The 15979-nt window shown below is 48.1% G+C and overlaps 1 protein-coding gene across 1 annotated transcript; it reads right to left on the bottom strand.

Annotated features, from left to right (window-relative positions):
* Positions 1–102: 102 nt before the first annotated feature.
* ppp1r21 (protein phosphatase 1, regulatory subunit 21) lies at positions 103–15869 on the bottom strand. The gene is made up of 22 exons (XM_056609056.1): positions 15235–15869; positions 14176–14244; positions 13629–13775; positions 12964–13065; positions 12200–12364; positions 11087–11145; positions 10533–10627; positions 10266–10318; positions 9937–10086; positions 9613–9714; positions 9229–9317; positions 8500–8636; positions 8095–8187; positions 7274–7401; positions 6394–6546; positions 5550–5642; positions 4719–4997; positions 4009–4044; positions 3757–3873; positions 2857–2955; positions 2456–2584; positions 103–1273 (listed from the first exon to the last, which is right to left on the bottom strand). Exons 1-22 carry the CDS (start codon positions 15286–15288, stop codon positions 1244–1246), a joined length of 2379 nt encoding a protein of 792 aa, XP_056465031.1. The 5' UTR covers positions 15289–15869; the 3' UTR covers positions 103–1243.
* Positions 15870–15979: the final 110 nt, after the last annotated feature.

A 15979-nucleotide genomic window follows, 5' to 3' on the forward strand; every position in this document is an offset into this window, starting at 1 on the left:
TAGGTAATATTGTGTCGAGATTGACGTCGGTTTATGGAAGGCGTGCTGTTGATCATATCCTAGCCTTGTGCCTCAGAACTATTCTGAAATTAGAACGCTTTTATGTAAATAATAACCCATCGCAAGTTAGACTGCAATGCATAATTGGTGTTAGATAAATATGGTCCTTTAAAGGTCATATTTCCTGATTTTAAATTGACTAGGCAAAGCTCACACTTTACTGCTCCTTCAAACATAATGTTGCAACATAGCATTAAATCATTCATTTAATATGACTAATGATATCCTTATGGTGTTATTTCACTAGTGGCTCAAAAACAAACAAGCGATACAATGGATTTAATGACTTAAAATGTGTTTATATTCAAAATTACCCTTTTTTAATCCATTCACGATGGAGCATGACATTATACACAAGTGTTTAGTGTACATCCATACACCCTTTGGGGATAAAAACTGACACAATAGGGCTAGTTCACAGCAACTGACATTTGTATTGGACTGACATTTGTACGTCCAGTGTTGTGTAACCCAAAGGAAAACACAACTTGTCTTGAGTAAAATGTAATCAAGTGTAATTTAATTGTTGGTCAAATGTTAACAGGGATATTATATGTAGAATTACATGTGTCCTTTCGTTCACGGTCATTAAGAAAGAAAAGCCCCCTCATTTGTCCTTTGAGAAGGCTCACGATTAGGCAAACACATTCTGCTACCAAATAAAATTTGCACATGTCCAGTTACACAATACAAATTGCCGTCTTTAGCGCACACACACATACACACGCGGACGCACACGCATCCGCACACGCGACGAGAGCAAACAAAGTACATACACACGTCAACAGAGTTTGGTCTTCAAGTCTGGACTTCAGGAAAACATCACCATCACTCACAGCTCATCCTCATCCTTCCCTGAAGGGAGCTAAAATCGCCTGCTTCCCACACGTCACAAAACCGCTTCGCCATGGAGTATCATACAAAATTATTCCAGTCACAATTAACTGGTGAAAAAAAAAACTAACAAAAAAAAGCTATATAGGACATCTGGTAGACATAAAGACATGTGCCCGTCTGCATCTGCATCGCCGACCTCCACGTTGGACGTGGAAGGGATTCCTTGTGATGTCCCCAGCCTGTAAACCAGGCAGCCAATGGGAAGCCTCCGCAGGCCAGATGCCCCGCCCCGCGAGGGCAGGACAGATCCATGCGTCGGGGGGGGGGGGGGCATTCCCTGCCCTCCCTAGCGACCCTTGTTCTTTTTGGCGTTAGCCTAAAAGCAGAGGAAGAGAGAGATGCTTAGCGCCTCGTTAAGACATCAACAGACATGGGAGCAGATCAGGTGGTGGCCCACCGACAACATGGGTTAGACGAATATATAACGGAGACACATTCGCACATTTCTGACGTTATATCCTTACAGTATCCGGTACAGGCTAAACCACACACACACACACACACACACACACACACACACACACACACACACACACACACACACACACACACACACACACACACACACACACACACACACACACACACACACACACTTCTAGCCACAGGCCTCTCCACTGCGACCTGCCCTAAATTACTTTCTCAGACGGTTTCTTACAGGTGCTTTTCCCATCACTTCCTGCAGGAATCCAGCAGCCGCCGGTGAACTTTGATCGTCTTAAGACCCATTTTACGGATTAACCTCAAGCGACCAAAGGGGGGTAGACAGTTGGCTCTGACCCCACAGCAGAGAAGTGTGTTATGGAAGGACCTAATATTGAGATAAGCAACTCTTTTTCATATCGAAATAGTTGGAACTTTGTTGTTGTTGTTTTTCGGGCATCTTCATATCAGCGACTGCATCTCAATATGAGAATCATAGTATAGTGAGAAAATTAATTTCAGTGAAAGGCTGTGTCAATAAAAAATGTGTATATTTGGGCTATATTATATTGGTCTCTTTTTTGTATGTTGAAATAAAACCAGCCTGTGTATTCAGGCAGGAGTGAAGCTTGAGTGTTTCTCTGATTTGCCGAGTTTCTTGAACTACGTAAGGCCGCAGCCATATTTGGAAATCAATCACTGTCCAGCCAAGGAAAATAACTGGATGGTCTCAAGATTCTAGGGTGGCTCCATGGACAAGTAATGCCTTGTGATTGGTCATCCATGCTGTGACACCATCGTGTACAGAGCGGCGACAAAAAGTCCCAAAATAATCTCACGGGTTGACATCCGGTTCCAGAAAAGGAAAAATGCTGAAGTGCGCGTTTCAAAAGATTGACTAACACACAGCAATCCAATGACTTTTAACTTAGTCAAAATCAAATCACGCATTCAGATCCCCTTTAATACACACATTGTGGACACATGCAGTGCATACACACAAGGCTAACGCTAGGCTAAGAGCCGTGGAGCATTAGCCTAGCCAGGGACCATGGTTCGAGTGCGGCGGCGGTACCTTGCTCCCTAGCTTCAGCGTGTCGATCTCCTCCCTCTGCTTGCTCAGCGTCTCGTTCATGCTACACAGGTGGTCGCTCATCATGCTGAGCTGGTCCTCGTAGCTCCGCTTGGTGGTGGCCAGGTCGTCCTGTGGCCGGGGAACACGGCGAGGCTTAAGGGCTGATCGTGGGTCCACGTCGACGCAACGCAATGACCGCGCAGTCGTGAACCTGTTGGGGTTCTGCGCCTGCGTTAAGTTAGCGGACCTTGCGGTGGACGCAAAGAAGGCTCCGCAACGACGTGATGGGTCCTTGCGTTACGTGAACGTGGTACCATAATCAGCCCTTTATGGTTGGGAGGTGGGGGATGCGTGTGTGATGGGAGGGGGTGTTGTGTTGGACGAGGGGCGAGAGGACCTACCTGCAGTCGGGTGACGTTCTGGTTGGCCACCTTCACCTCCTCGCTCAGGGCCTCGCGGGACTTCTCAGCGAGCGCTAAACGCTTGGCCAACGCCCGGCACTGCATTAGAAAAAGGAGTACAAGGTTTTTGTTTTTTCCCATACACAGAGTTGTCTGTACATCTCTGGATGTATTCCAATGCATTACAGTGAGACAGAACTATTGTTAAAGGGGGAAAATACTGTTTTGGCTCTCCGGTGCCTCAGACAACATGCCATGCGTTCTGTTCCCGGTGGCCGTCAGTACAAGACGCAGATAACAGACATGTGGCAAATGAGTCAGACGCACAACATGAGGGTGCAAATCTGAGTGGCATCCAGCCTGCCCCTGACTCATCCCTTCCAGACAACGCTGCAAATACAATCCCGCCTAAGAAAATGAAAGAGCTCTTCACCGCCCCGACACGGCTGAGCCAAAAGGATTGCAGTGCTAATAATAGTATATGCTCTTTAAATCATTTAGCCAACGCTTTTATCCAAGGCGACTCACACATGGATGCCCTTAAGCACGACTTGGCGTTGAGTTAGACTCCCGTTGCTATAGCCCTCCCACTATCCTGTCCCCGATGACCCCTAAGGCGACCAAAGTGAGCCTGTGCGTTCCCTATAATTAGCCCCGTGTGTCCACCTCACGCCCGAGTCAACTGAGGAAGTGAGCGGTATATAGCCGTGGAAAGATCAGTCACAGGAAGTCACACGGTGGAGGAGGTGGTGGGTGGCAGCCTCCTCTGATTGGCTCCCCTGATTTGGGTTCGTTTTCACCGACCCAGGGGCCTCCGTGAGCCATGGCAGCAGTGCATGCGGGGCCGCGTGACGGCCCCCCCACGTGAAACAGGACTGGGAGCCGGGGGCCCCGACTCACCTCGGCGTGGAAGTGCACGGCCTTGCTGTCGGACACCTGCAGCTGGGAGGTGAGCTCCCCCACCCGGGCCATGTAGTGGTCCTTGATCAGCTGCTCCCTGGACTCCTCGTCGCCCACCTGCACGCGCACAGAAGGAGGAGGACCTCCTTAAAGAAGGGAGACACTGCAGTCCTCTCTTTTCAGAAGGATAAAAAAAAAGAAATTGAATCCCATCTGTGGGAATCTTGTTTTGTCTGGCATTCTTTCACTTACATTCTCCGTGCTGAACGTCGTGGATAGCATGCCAACCTGGTGATGACACAGAGCAAACAACGCCAAAGCGTCAGGGACGAGGCCGCAGACCAAAATATCCAATGTTGTGCTAGCTAGCTCGTCATTTAACTGAATAATATTCAGTTAAATGGAGGTTCTGAGAGCTGAATTTAATCCCAATTTGATCCCTTTATATTTTAAGAGTTTTTTTATGTAAAAAAAAAAAGTCCCATCATAACGATCTTAATCCTAGAGACAGACTATTCTCTACCGCCCATGTTTCCATATTTTTTTATAATACAAATATAAGCTGACACGATAGAACTGGTTAACACATCCGTGTGAGGGTCCAGTCGCACCTGACCGAGCGTAGACAGGCTTCAGAGGGAGCTTTGGCTGTATGCATAAATTCGACTAACACCTTTGAGTCAGAAACCGATAACAATAGGTGAGGGGGAAGAATTCAGCCAGAGTATCCAAGACGAACAGTAGAGCTCTCTGTAAACAAGGCTATTCTTCAACCGTTCTGCCGCATCAGCACAAAGCACCGCTGCATTGTTTTCAAACTATGCCCCGAGTGGGAGCAGCCGGCCTCCCGGTCGCTGAAGCATGTGCACGCACGCCCGAGTGCTGCGATTGGATATCGGAGAACCGCCACACCAGGACAAGGAGGGCTGGTTAAGGAGGGGGGTGGGGGGGGGGGGTCGTACCAGGCTGGTGCTCGTCGTGGGCTCCGTCCCGGGACACTTTGGCGCCGCCTCCGCGTCGTCCTGGTCGTGGGCGGACGCGTCGGCCGGGGGGACAGCCGTCGCCGGGGCAACAGAGGCCGGGGCCCCCCTGGCGGTGGCGGCGGTGGCGGCCAGCTGGGCCTCCAGCTCCCCGATGCGCTGGCTCTCCTTCTCCAGGCGCACCTTGCCCAGCTGCGCCTCCAGCAGCCAGTGCTCCTTCTCCTGCTCCAGGCGGGCGATCTTCTCCTGGCTCTGATGCACCTGCAGGGGGGGGGGGGGGGGGGGGGGGAGATGGGGGAGGAGGGAGAGACACGGGGAGCGTCATTATGGTGCCTTTTAAAACCCTCTCTGGCAGGATGGTCCAGTGCTAAGTGTTCCCTGTTGAAAGGTGCCGGGTTCGACACCAAATATCCACGGTTTAACTGAATTATCAAAAAACATGATAAAATTAATGCGTCTTTTAAATTAAATATAATACGGATATTGAGGTTTTCTCGTCTCGAGTAAATAAAGCCCATGGGGGGAGAGCATTAGCATTGGACTGCATCTGGACTGAACCTGGCTGCTACAGGGCACAGTGTGCATGATAATAATAATAACAAATGTTATTTATAACGCACTTTATATCAATTCAATGATCTCAAAGTGCACGAGAGGTTAGGGCACCAGCAGGTCACCAGTGACATTTTTCGCCTCAGGGAGGAAGTTCAGACTTAGGAGATGTGTCCTTTTGAGTGTGATTGTGAACCAGAGAACCGTGTTTGAGCCACAGTATTGGCTGGATGGGGAGGAGAGGAGGCGGGGGGGTCTGACCTGCTGGGTGAGGCCTTCCCGGCTCTCTGTTGAGCTAGTCAGCACACGCCGGTTAGCCAGAGCCTCCTTATATGGCACCGACTGCGGCCTCGGCTGAAACCAACACAAACCATACCGATCAATACACAAACCATACCGATCAATACACAAACCATACCGATCAACACACAAACCATACCGATCAACACACAAACCATACCGATCAACACACAAACCATACCGATCAATACACAAACCATACCGATCAACACACACACCATACCGATCAACACACAAACCATACCGATCAACACACAAACCATACTGATCAAATACACAGACCATACCGATCAACACACGAACCATACCGATCAACACACACACCATACCGATCAACACACACACCATACCGATCAACACACAAACCATCTGCTTCTCAACACATTGTTTAACACCGTCAACATCTGCCATTTATATATATTTAATTATTTGTTTGCTTATGGCTGGAATTGTTTGTCATTAATCATTAGTCAATGTAATTGGGCCAGCACTTATATAAACAGCTGCTTTCGGATGGAAAATAGGGCCAATTATCCGTGTGGTTGTAGACAAACTACAATATTGTTGAGACTGGCACTCCATTCGAATAAGCAACCATTCGGAACACCCTGCCAATTTACAGATAGCTCGGCGTATCCCTTTAACAGCAAAACACGCGTCATCAAATATTTACAGCTCAAACATCAGCATACTCCTGCAAACCCATATGCACATAGTTCCTGAGGTCGTGAATCACGGCACTAAAATTAATGCATTCAACCCCAGCAACATGCACACAGTGAAGGGTACCGATATCATTACGGACCTTTTGAATGGCGCGGAGGTAGGTCGCAGCCTTCTTCTTGTTAGCCAGCATGCTCTCTGCCTGCAGGGGGTCAAGGGTCGCCTGGCCTCCCCTCGGCCCGTAGCCCGGCGACGACGTGAAGAAGTCCAGGTTGTTGCTGAAAAAGGTGGCGATCTGCAGATCAACCGAAACAGGAAAAAAAAACACTATGAACCGACGCCATGAGCACGTCAACACAATGGGAGGCATTCCTCCAGAGAGACAGCACACACCACCACACCACCGCAACGCAATGACCACGCAGACGTCGTGAACGTTTATGGTTCTGCGTCGGGTTTTAGTGAGCGGACCAATCACAGCCCTTGCTTCTGCGTCGGCTCGACGGAAGGTTCCGTTATTTTTGGGAAGCGCACGTCCGGCCCTCGCGGTGGACGCAAGGTAGGGTTCGTAATGACGTAAGGGGTACGTAACCCCCATGCGCTGCGGGAACGATGAACCTAAAAAGCCCTTTAGGAATGGAATTGAAACATTCCTTCTATTACATAATGAGAGAGCAGGATGTTTTAAGCAGAACACTGAAGTGGATGAGTCTTCAAGTAGCAATTCGAGGGCGGGCCCCTTGATTTCACCATGGCCGGGAGGAGCGAGTTAATAATAATAATAATAAAGATAATTGAGAGAGACGAGAGAATGAGCATGGCTTCCGCTTAACACAGATAAATGTACTCGGTAGGTCATTAAGGTTAATCGCCTTTAATCCTCCTTAAATAGCCAAAGACAAAAGACGTATTGCGCGGACAAAGGAAATGGAATTGGTTTGGTAATGGAGAAACTCTCGAGTCGGAAGATGAATGGAATCGAAGCCGCTCTAGACATGGCATCTGCCCCCTTGTGGCCATACCTTGCTAGTGCAGTTGGTGAGCGAAACCAGGGACCCCAACAGGCACTCTGTGGTGGTGCGCAGCTTCTCTGTGACATTGGACAGCTCTCCCTCCAAGCTGGCCTTCTGGCTGTAGTGCTTTGACATCTCTGCAGAAACACACACACACACACACACACACACACACACACACACACACACACACACACACACACACACACACACACACACACACACACACACACACACACACACACACACACACACACACACACACACACGGCTCCATGTTAAAACATCCTATACTTAGGGAGTAGGGAGGGGCGGTTTGTTCCAGGGATGAACACATCCTGCTTTCGGGACGCCAAAATAACTCGGCGGCTTGCACACGGGGGCGTGGGATCCGAGCATAATGAAGCGCTCTTAGTTACCCGTGACAAACCAAAGGATACTAAGCCCGGCTTGTGCCGGGGGCCGGAACCTAACCCAGAATAAGGAGGGGGCGCAGAGAGCCTTTTGCTGGCACAGCCGCTGCGGAAGGGAAGGACCACCCCCACACATGATGCAGCCCCCCCCCCCCCCCATGCGTCGCCACCGCTGTGTAAGAGGCTTAGCCCTTCCAGGTAATCAACCCCGGCACCACTACGCTCGTCACCCGGACATGATTGGTTGGAACTTAAAGGGGGGGGGGGGGAGGCGATGCAGCGAACGGTGAGAGGAGGATTAAGTCGCGTCGCACTTGGCTAAGGGCAACTGTCGTGTGTGTGTGTGTGTGTGTGTGTGTGTGTGTGTGTGTGTGTGTGTGTGTGTGTGTGTGTGTGTGTGTGTGTGTGGCACCCCACCTTTAACAGCATCCTGAAGGCTGTGCAGGCAGGCGGACAGCTGGGTGAAGACGGCAGACATGCTGGTCTGTGGCAGAGCGTCCTGCCGCACGCCTGAGACACAGGAAATGAAACAATATGACACTCTCTGCCCCATCGATCTGCTTATGGAGGTGGCGGTGGAAAAGGGTGCGTGTTCGGGCTAGGGGGGTGCCTTGGCAAAGGCAAATAGGTTGGATTTGATATAATATATTGCCTGTAAAGCCCATAAGTCTGTGATTAAGGTCTATATAAATAAAATGGAGCAGGCTTTTTGCCCTCAAGGGCACTTTTTGCCCTTGAAGAAACAGAAAATGTATGTGATTTTACAAGAAAGATGTGTGGCTGAATAAGAGTATCTAAAAGGCAGAAGCAGCTGCTACTCACTGGGTAAGGCCAAGAGGTTGATGTAGTTGCTAAGCTTGTCAAACTGCGTCGTGATGCACGTCACGTCACTCTGGAGCTCGCGGTTTTTGGCAGTAAGGGCGGCGGTGCAGAAAGGTGCGTTGCACTCCTCTTCAAGGCTGGGGGGGGGAGGAAGAGACAGAGGGGGGAATGGTGACCCACGAGAACTGTCTTTAAAACGTGTTCAAAACCACTCGGAATCCTAAACTCTGAGGTTACAAATGTTATTTAGTTCACGCTGTGGGTTAACAATGGGGGGGGGAACCACTGATGCCTGAAAGACGTTCAGCATGTTTGAGGAATACAAAAGATATATGCAGCAGCAATTTATGCTTATTTCTGAAACATGAAGAAGAGAGGGAAAATAAACCATCTAGTTGATTCGCTTAAATAGCTGTGAAATTCCACATATTGCTATGATCAGAGTGGAATATAAACAATACAAACACATATCGCATGATTACCCATCAAATGATGTGCTAAAACTCTTTTAGAATTTAATTCCCATTAACAACGAAGGCCACCATGTTTTATGAGGTCAAATGGGACCAAAGCTCTGAAATTAATTTCCGAACTGCAATTCCGACTTTGAAAACCTTCATCTCCTATTAACAATTCGCAGCTCGTTGATTCCGAGTGCCCTTGAACGCAGCATTTCTGCTCCGCACACACACACACACACACACACACACACACACGGAGAGTGCTCACCTTTTCAGCTGGTAAGGCAGAATCTTCTGCAGGAAGCGAGAGTACGCGGAGAAGTGATCGGCAAAGAGCTTCAGCTTTCCTACGGTCTCCTTTCGGGTTTCAACAAACACAGTTTACAACAACAAGAGAGTTGGTATGTTATAATTATACGTTTGTCTTTTTTGCAATTACACACGGGGAATGGGGAGTTGTAAATGATCAAAGTATCAAGTATTTCACTTCTACCTACTCCTTTTCAAATATGTAGTAATTGCATTTTTCGGTTTACATTTCTTTCTTTTTTTTGTGGTTATTAGTTTGAAACAAATCCAATCAAAATCCAATCAGTGTTTCCAGGGTTCGTCGAGCGGCTCCATCCCTACAGAGCACATGAACCCCACTCACCAGCACGGTGACAGTGTCCTCTGTGATGCTCTGGTGCAGTTGCAGCAAGCCGTCCTCTAGGGGGCGCACGTAGGCTGCGTTCTCATGCAGATACTGGGAAAACTAGACGTGTGGGGGGGGGGGGGGGGGGGCAGAGAGCGAGGTATTGAGGCGGCACAATAACACCCTTGTTCATATCAGAAAGCAACATGCGTGTGTGTATGTCTTGAATATCGGTCGTGTGTGTTTTGTGTGAGTGAAAGACCTTTCGGAGTGAGGGAATGAATGAGATAAAGAAATGTTTGGTGGGGGGGGGGGGGGGGGGGGGGTGAGCGAGGGAAAGACCTTCTGGTTGAGCGGGGAGATGGGCTCGATGGAGGAGTCGCGGGGGTATATGTGGACTCTCTGCTCCGTGTACGAGTGGAAGTTGAGCAGCGCGGCCACCAGGTCCTGCACGAAGGCCAGAGCCTGGCCCGCCAAGTCACGAGCCTTCAGCTGGAGCCAACAGACACACACACAGACAGACAGACACAAAGACAGACAGACAGACAGACGTCAGAGGTGCGCAACACGCGGCGATTCCCCGCATCAACCGTGCATGGGGGCTGTGATGACTTTATTTTTGTGTAACGTATGGCGATCATACATATGGTGGAGGGGGATGCATCACTCACCTGGTGCCTTCGATTGTGCGCTGGAACGTTCAGGCTGTTGAAGTCGCTTAATTCTACAAAGAGGAGGAGGAGGAGAACCCTACTGTAAGACCAGAGCAACTCTTAACATATTTTGTTCTTGCATTGCAATATTTACATCCAACGGTAACTGCCTGGCAGGATGCGATCACTGACTGGTGTTTAGAAAAACAGGAAAAGCCCCGGTAAAAACAGAAGCCCGAACAGATAGAGATAGGCTTGCGGGGAAGTGAGCAGGGGAAGACTCACTGGTGTCGTTAAAGGGCACTTTCTCCTGGAGGACACTGCTGCTCTGCTTCAGCTGCCTGCTCAGCTCAGCCTGGCATCGCCGCAACTGCTGCTGACTGCACAGGGGGGGGGGGGGGGCATGGAGGACACACAGGTGTTCAGACTCGTGACAGAGGGCAACGTTGCCCTTTTTGCCCTTGATGCGCACGTCATCGTATCTAAACTCGTACCCCATCATCAGCCGTTCGGCCGACCCAGAATACACCAAGTTGGTGCATTGGTTATTATTAACGCTAGTTACAAGGGTGGATGGAAGCAATCAATGCATTAAACTGCATCCCAAACGTTAAAACACCTTATTACTGTAAAAAAATAGTGTGGCAAAGGATGTCAAAACACTACATCACAAAATCACCAAGAACAAACTGTAAAACAAAAAACTGTAAATAGCAATGCACACAAACTAATATATAATATAATATATATAAAAATGGAACAGTGCTTTCTGTGCCCTCTACGACTGCCAGGGCTGTGTTCCTGTATTAAATCAAGTGGTAACAAACAGGAGGACCAACCACTCTTCTGCCCGCATCCTGCACTCTTTAGATTCATGCTCCAAAGTCTGGCTTTTCGTCTGCAAATGACACACAGACACACGCACGCACACACAAACACAGGCACACACACACACGCGCACACACACTCAGTGACCTGGGACAGTGGGAGCAGCAGATCACATAAAAAGAGAGAAGCAGCCTTCACCTCCATCCTTTCCACAGAACTAAGATGGAAACTTGGGGCAGGGGTGATGGCAAGAGTCTCCCGTACTGCAACAAGTGATCATTCACAATCATATTGTACAAGATGAGATTTGCACATGTTTTGCTTTGTATCATATATCATTAGCAAATAACTCAAAGAGTGTGTTTAACCTCAAACTTTGATAAATAGTGCAGTGAATGTTAGTTTGCGAATAAGGGGGTTTATAATAAGCGGGTGTGCAATCTTTCAATAGAATAATGTTTTGTGGACCTGGTTTTTGAGGTTGTTTCCCTGTTTGAAAACTAAAAAAGTAGGCCATCGCTCTTTCGGAGACAGTTGGTATCCAAAAGAAAACTGCGATACAACTGCCAACCATCATTATATCAAGAGCAAAGTATATTCAGGTACCGCAGAGCAAGTGAACATCGGCTTGTCGCACAGATTGCTATCGAGATGATAGATCTATAAATAAAAACCTCTGCAGGAAGTGAGAGAGTCTATGAATGTGTAGTTTACCACTATGACCGCAGTAAGATGTCCGTGTGTTGAGAAATGTTAATAGGCTTTTCCATCCGCATTTATCCTACATCATAAACACTGACCACCGTGACTATGACAGAGATGCCCGTTTGCGATTGGACAAAAGTTATCCATCTCAGGCTACAGCCGTCCAAAACCGACTTCGGTGCGATTTAAATGAATGGCGCTTTTATGCAGAACGGAAACACATACTGGCGTCTTGGACAATACGGGCCAGTACAGGCCGCCGCAGTCGTCCGAAAGGGAGGGGCGGGTTGGTGCAGTTTATGGCAATCTGAAACCTCACTGCTAGGTGCTTTTCAAGACTACCCACTGCCCCCCTTAAAAGTAACACCAAAAAACAACTGCCACCATTGAAGCGTCTCTCGTCTTCCCCCGTCTCTCACCTCCATGCGGGCCTTGTCGGTCTGCAGCCTCTCCACAGCCTCTGTGTACCTGGCGTTGAGGCCGTCCACCACCGCCTGGTGCTGTGCCGACTGGCTCTCCAGCTCCTCCAGACGCGCCCGCATCTGGCCCTCCTGATGCCGGTGCTGTTCACCGGCCTCGTAGAACTGGAGCCGGGGCACAGGGAGGACATGAACAACGACGACACGACCAAAACAACCCCAGAAAGCATCCAATTAAGAGCCCACCCAAACTTTGCATCACCCAGCGGATCGGTCGGCTTGGCTCAGCAGGTAGAGCGGTTGTCTTGAAACCGAAAGGTTGCTAGTTCGATCCCCGGCTCCTCCTAGCTGAGGGTTGATGTGTCCCTGAGCAAGGCACTTAACCCTAACTGCTCCTGACGAGCTGGCTGTCGCCTTGCAGGGTGGACTCTGCGGTCGGTGTGTCAATGTGTGTATTAACCGATGTAAGTCGCTTTGGATAAAAGCGTCTGCTAAATGCCCTAATTGTAATTGGATCATCAACACACATTTATACTATGGAGTCGTTAAGCAGACGCTTTTATCTAAAAGCGAGCGCACAGTGGTTTTCTTTCCATTTCAATGTCCTAATGAGCTGATCGGGGTGAGTCATCCTGCTCAATGATGCGGGGAGACTGTGTACATTGTTTTTGAACATTGTTTTCCACTGTGGACGCTTTAGATAAAAGATGCACAAGGGAACCCCTCCATGAATAATTGAAGTTGAGTGGAGGAGGGCTGCCGACCTGAATGTGTAGCCTCTCGTTCTCCTGGATCTTCTTCTGCAGGTCCTCGTCGAAGACACTCTGGGTCTGCAGGCCCTGCTGTGACGGAGAGTCTCCTTTACTCTGGGGGAACCAAGACAGAGCCCACATCATGAAGTCAACATAAAGTTACTAAATCCATCCGCACCAATAATATTAAAGACCGTTCAAAAAGTAAATACCGGCCATAACTACTGAAAAAGGTTTTAGAGAGCCGCAGTAAGTTTAACACAGCTCCTGTAATATGAGAAAGACAGTCTGAAAAGCGTGACCTATTGAAAGGATCTTACAGTCCCGGTCAGTCAAGAGATGATGCACTTTGGACCCGAGTGGTGCAACGTTTCAAACGATTATTCGTTTGAAACGTTCAAAAATGAACTACGATTATAAACAGACTGACGGATTATCAGTGTTGATGCATTGAGCTGCAGAGATATTTACTTAGGTAAGCACCGTCAATCATGCCAAAAGTACACTGCAAATGGACGGCCCCAACGACTTTCTGGTAATACGCCGCCACCTATTTTCTTAGTGACTGAATCGACAGTTGACCAAATCATTAATGTTGGCATCTTTAGAAAAACAACAACAACAACAACAACAACAACAACAACAACAACAGACTCCAGCTGTCGGGGTTAGCTTACCTTGCCCTTTTTGCTCTTGGCTTCACTGGTGACCAGCTCCTCCTGAAGCAGCTCTACCCTCTTGGCCAGCTGCTGGTTCCTGAAGCTCAGACTGTCCATCTCCTGCTCCACCTTCCTCAGGCTCTGGTCCCGCTGCTTCAGCTGGTCCTGAGGTGGAGGTGGAGGTGGGTGGTGTTGACGTTGATAGCGAACAACCATAACTCTACTTGCCACATTTGTGTCCGTTTGTTGACTTGCGGTTCTGCTCTAGGTCTGTATTTAGCCAATACCTTCTTATACATGCAGAACGAAGAGCAGAACCTTAACTCTCAATAACTCTAATCTACACACATTTGAGTCTATTGAGACTTCGGGTTCTGGTTTAGGTTTGTATGTATCCATTACTTTATTATGAAGTTGACCTTATATATATGCAGGTGAAATCTGTATGAGAGCAAGCAGCTCTTATCAAAGAGAGACACTGATTAGCTGCATCACACTCTTTGAACAACAAAATAGAATACAGGCAAATTCCGACTAACACAATCAATGCACGTTGTTCATGTACCTTCAGCGAGGCCGAGTTGGCCTGTTCATCCACAACTCCCTTCTTTAGCACCTGGTTCTGGGCCCGGAGCTGGGGAACAGAAACAACTGTTGAATTGGGTATTCCTGGCCTATGGAAAGGTGTTTGTATGACATTATTGTGTACTAGAAACCATGAACTGACAAAAACCAATGGTGCGAACGTTTTTGCAAAATCAACAGCAAAAGGGCCACAGGTTGACTAGAGATGGGGTTAATGTGTACTCAAAACCATGAAAACAAACATTTTCAAACGTAGCAGTTTTCAGTCTACTACTTGAGAAGTTTCTAAATTACAATATAAAAAAAGAAACAAGTATACAATTATTTATCGGTTTCGGGATTATTGATGGAACTGAAGCTTCACCGTTTTCTCCAGCATAAAACACATACTACATAAAAAAAAACAGCACACTGGACGAAACGTGCAGTGTCAGCACTTCCTGAACAGAGAAGTCGGCTGAATGGCGAGTAAACTGCCGACAGACCCCGTGCTGTCAGGTGACTCACAGGGTCGACACAGCTCAACACTATACCATGTTTTTATGAACATTTAGACAGGAGGTCTATGCAATCTAGAATTATATTTATATATATATATATATATATATATATATATATATATATATGGCAGATATTTAATGCATGGAGACTTTGTTGTGAGAACTTAATAGTACCATAATAGTTAGAATTATAACATGTCACAGCTACAACCATGGCGTTACCCCATTATTCAACCAGGTTATTTAGTGAAATCGATATGATCCTTTCGTGTTTAATCAACTGCAGAAGTCATTTCCATGTTTACATATCGACAAAAACACAATGGTAACATGAACCACGGATCACATGGTTCATGAACACTCGTGTTCAGTGTGTAACTGCAAAGGCCCCATGACGGGGACATTAGGATCAAAACATTGATCAGTGATCATACCATGCACGATCAACGATATACAACACACACACACACGCGCGCGCGCGCGCATCATGCACGATCAACGATGTACAACACACACACACACACACACACACACTTTACCTTGGAGTACTCCTGCGCTAACTTGCTGTACTTGGCCTGGAGGTCCGCAGCCATGGTTACGGGACGTCAGTCACCGTCTTAAAGAATGATCGCCAACTAGCGAGGTCGCTCGCGCTGGACGGTTGGCTTCTCCTCGCGCTGTTTTTCCCTGACAGTGGCTGTAGGCGACAGTTAGACCGAGCGAGGCGTAGCCCTGCTAACGCTAACTATCATATCCTCACGACTGGCTTCGTGGTCTGTTGTTCCCGTCGGTTGTCGATACATTGTGACAGCGGGACGGTGCCTGCCCAGTCGTGATTATCCTAAAGCCGGATATTATGATGCTATAGCCGAAGCATCGCGACACATAACGTAACCAAGCAAGCTGATTAGCAACCGTTTAGCCGCCGGACTTGTAGCATAGCGGTTGCAGCAGTGCATCTACAAGCACCGACTAACGACGAGCTGGTCTGGTACACACTGTTGGCCAGATCCAGTGTAATCATGAACTGCTGCGGTTGCAATAGGAGAACATCATTGACACTTTCTCCCCGTCAACGTAACACACTTTCTTTTTTTAATCCGCATCTGATGCCCCATCGCAAACCTCTGACCCTGACAGCAACATAACCCAATCAAGGGGTTCAAAGTGTACGGCCATTGAAGACACTGGGGCCCTCTAGCGGCCGGAGGTCAGATTACATGGAAGACGTGTAGGCCTATAATATTAATTATCTATCATCTATTTAAAACTAACCCAACAAAG

Source organism: Gadus chalcogrammus, chromosome 15 (assembly GCF_026213295.1).
Source record: "Gadus chalcogrammus isolate NIFS_2021 chromosome 15, NIFS_Gcha_1.0, whole genome shotgun sequence".
Lineage (NCBI taxonomy): Eukaryota > Metazoa > Chordata > Actinopteri > Gadiformes > Gadidae > Gadus > Gadus chalcogrammus.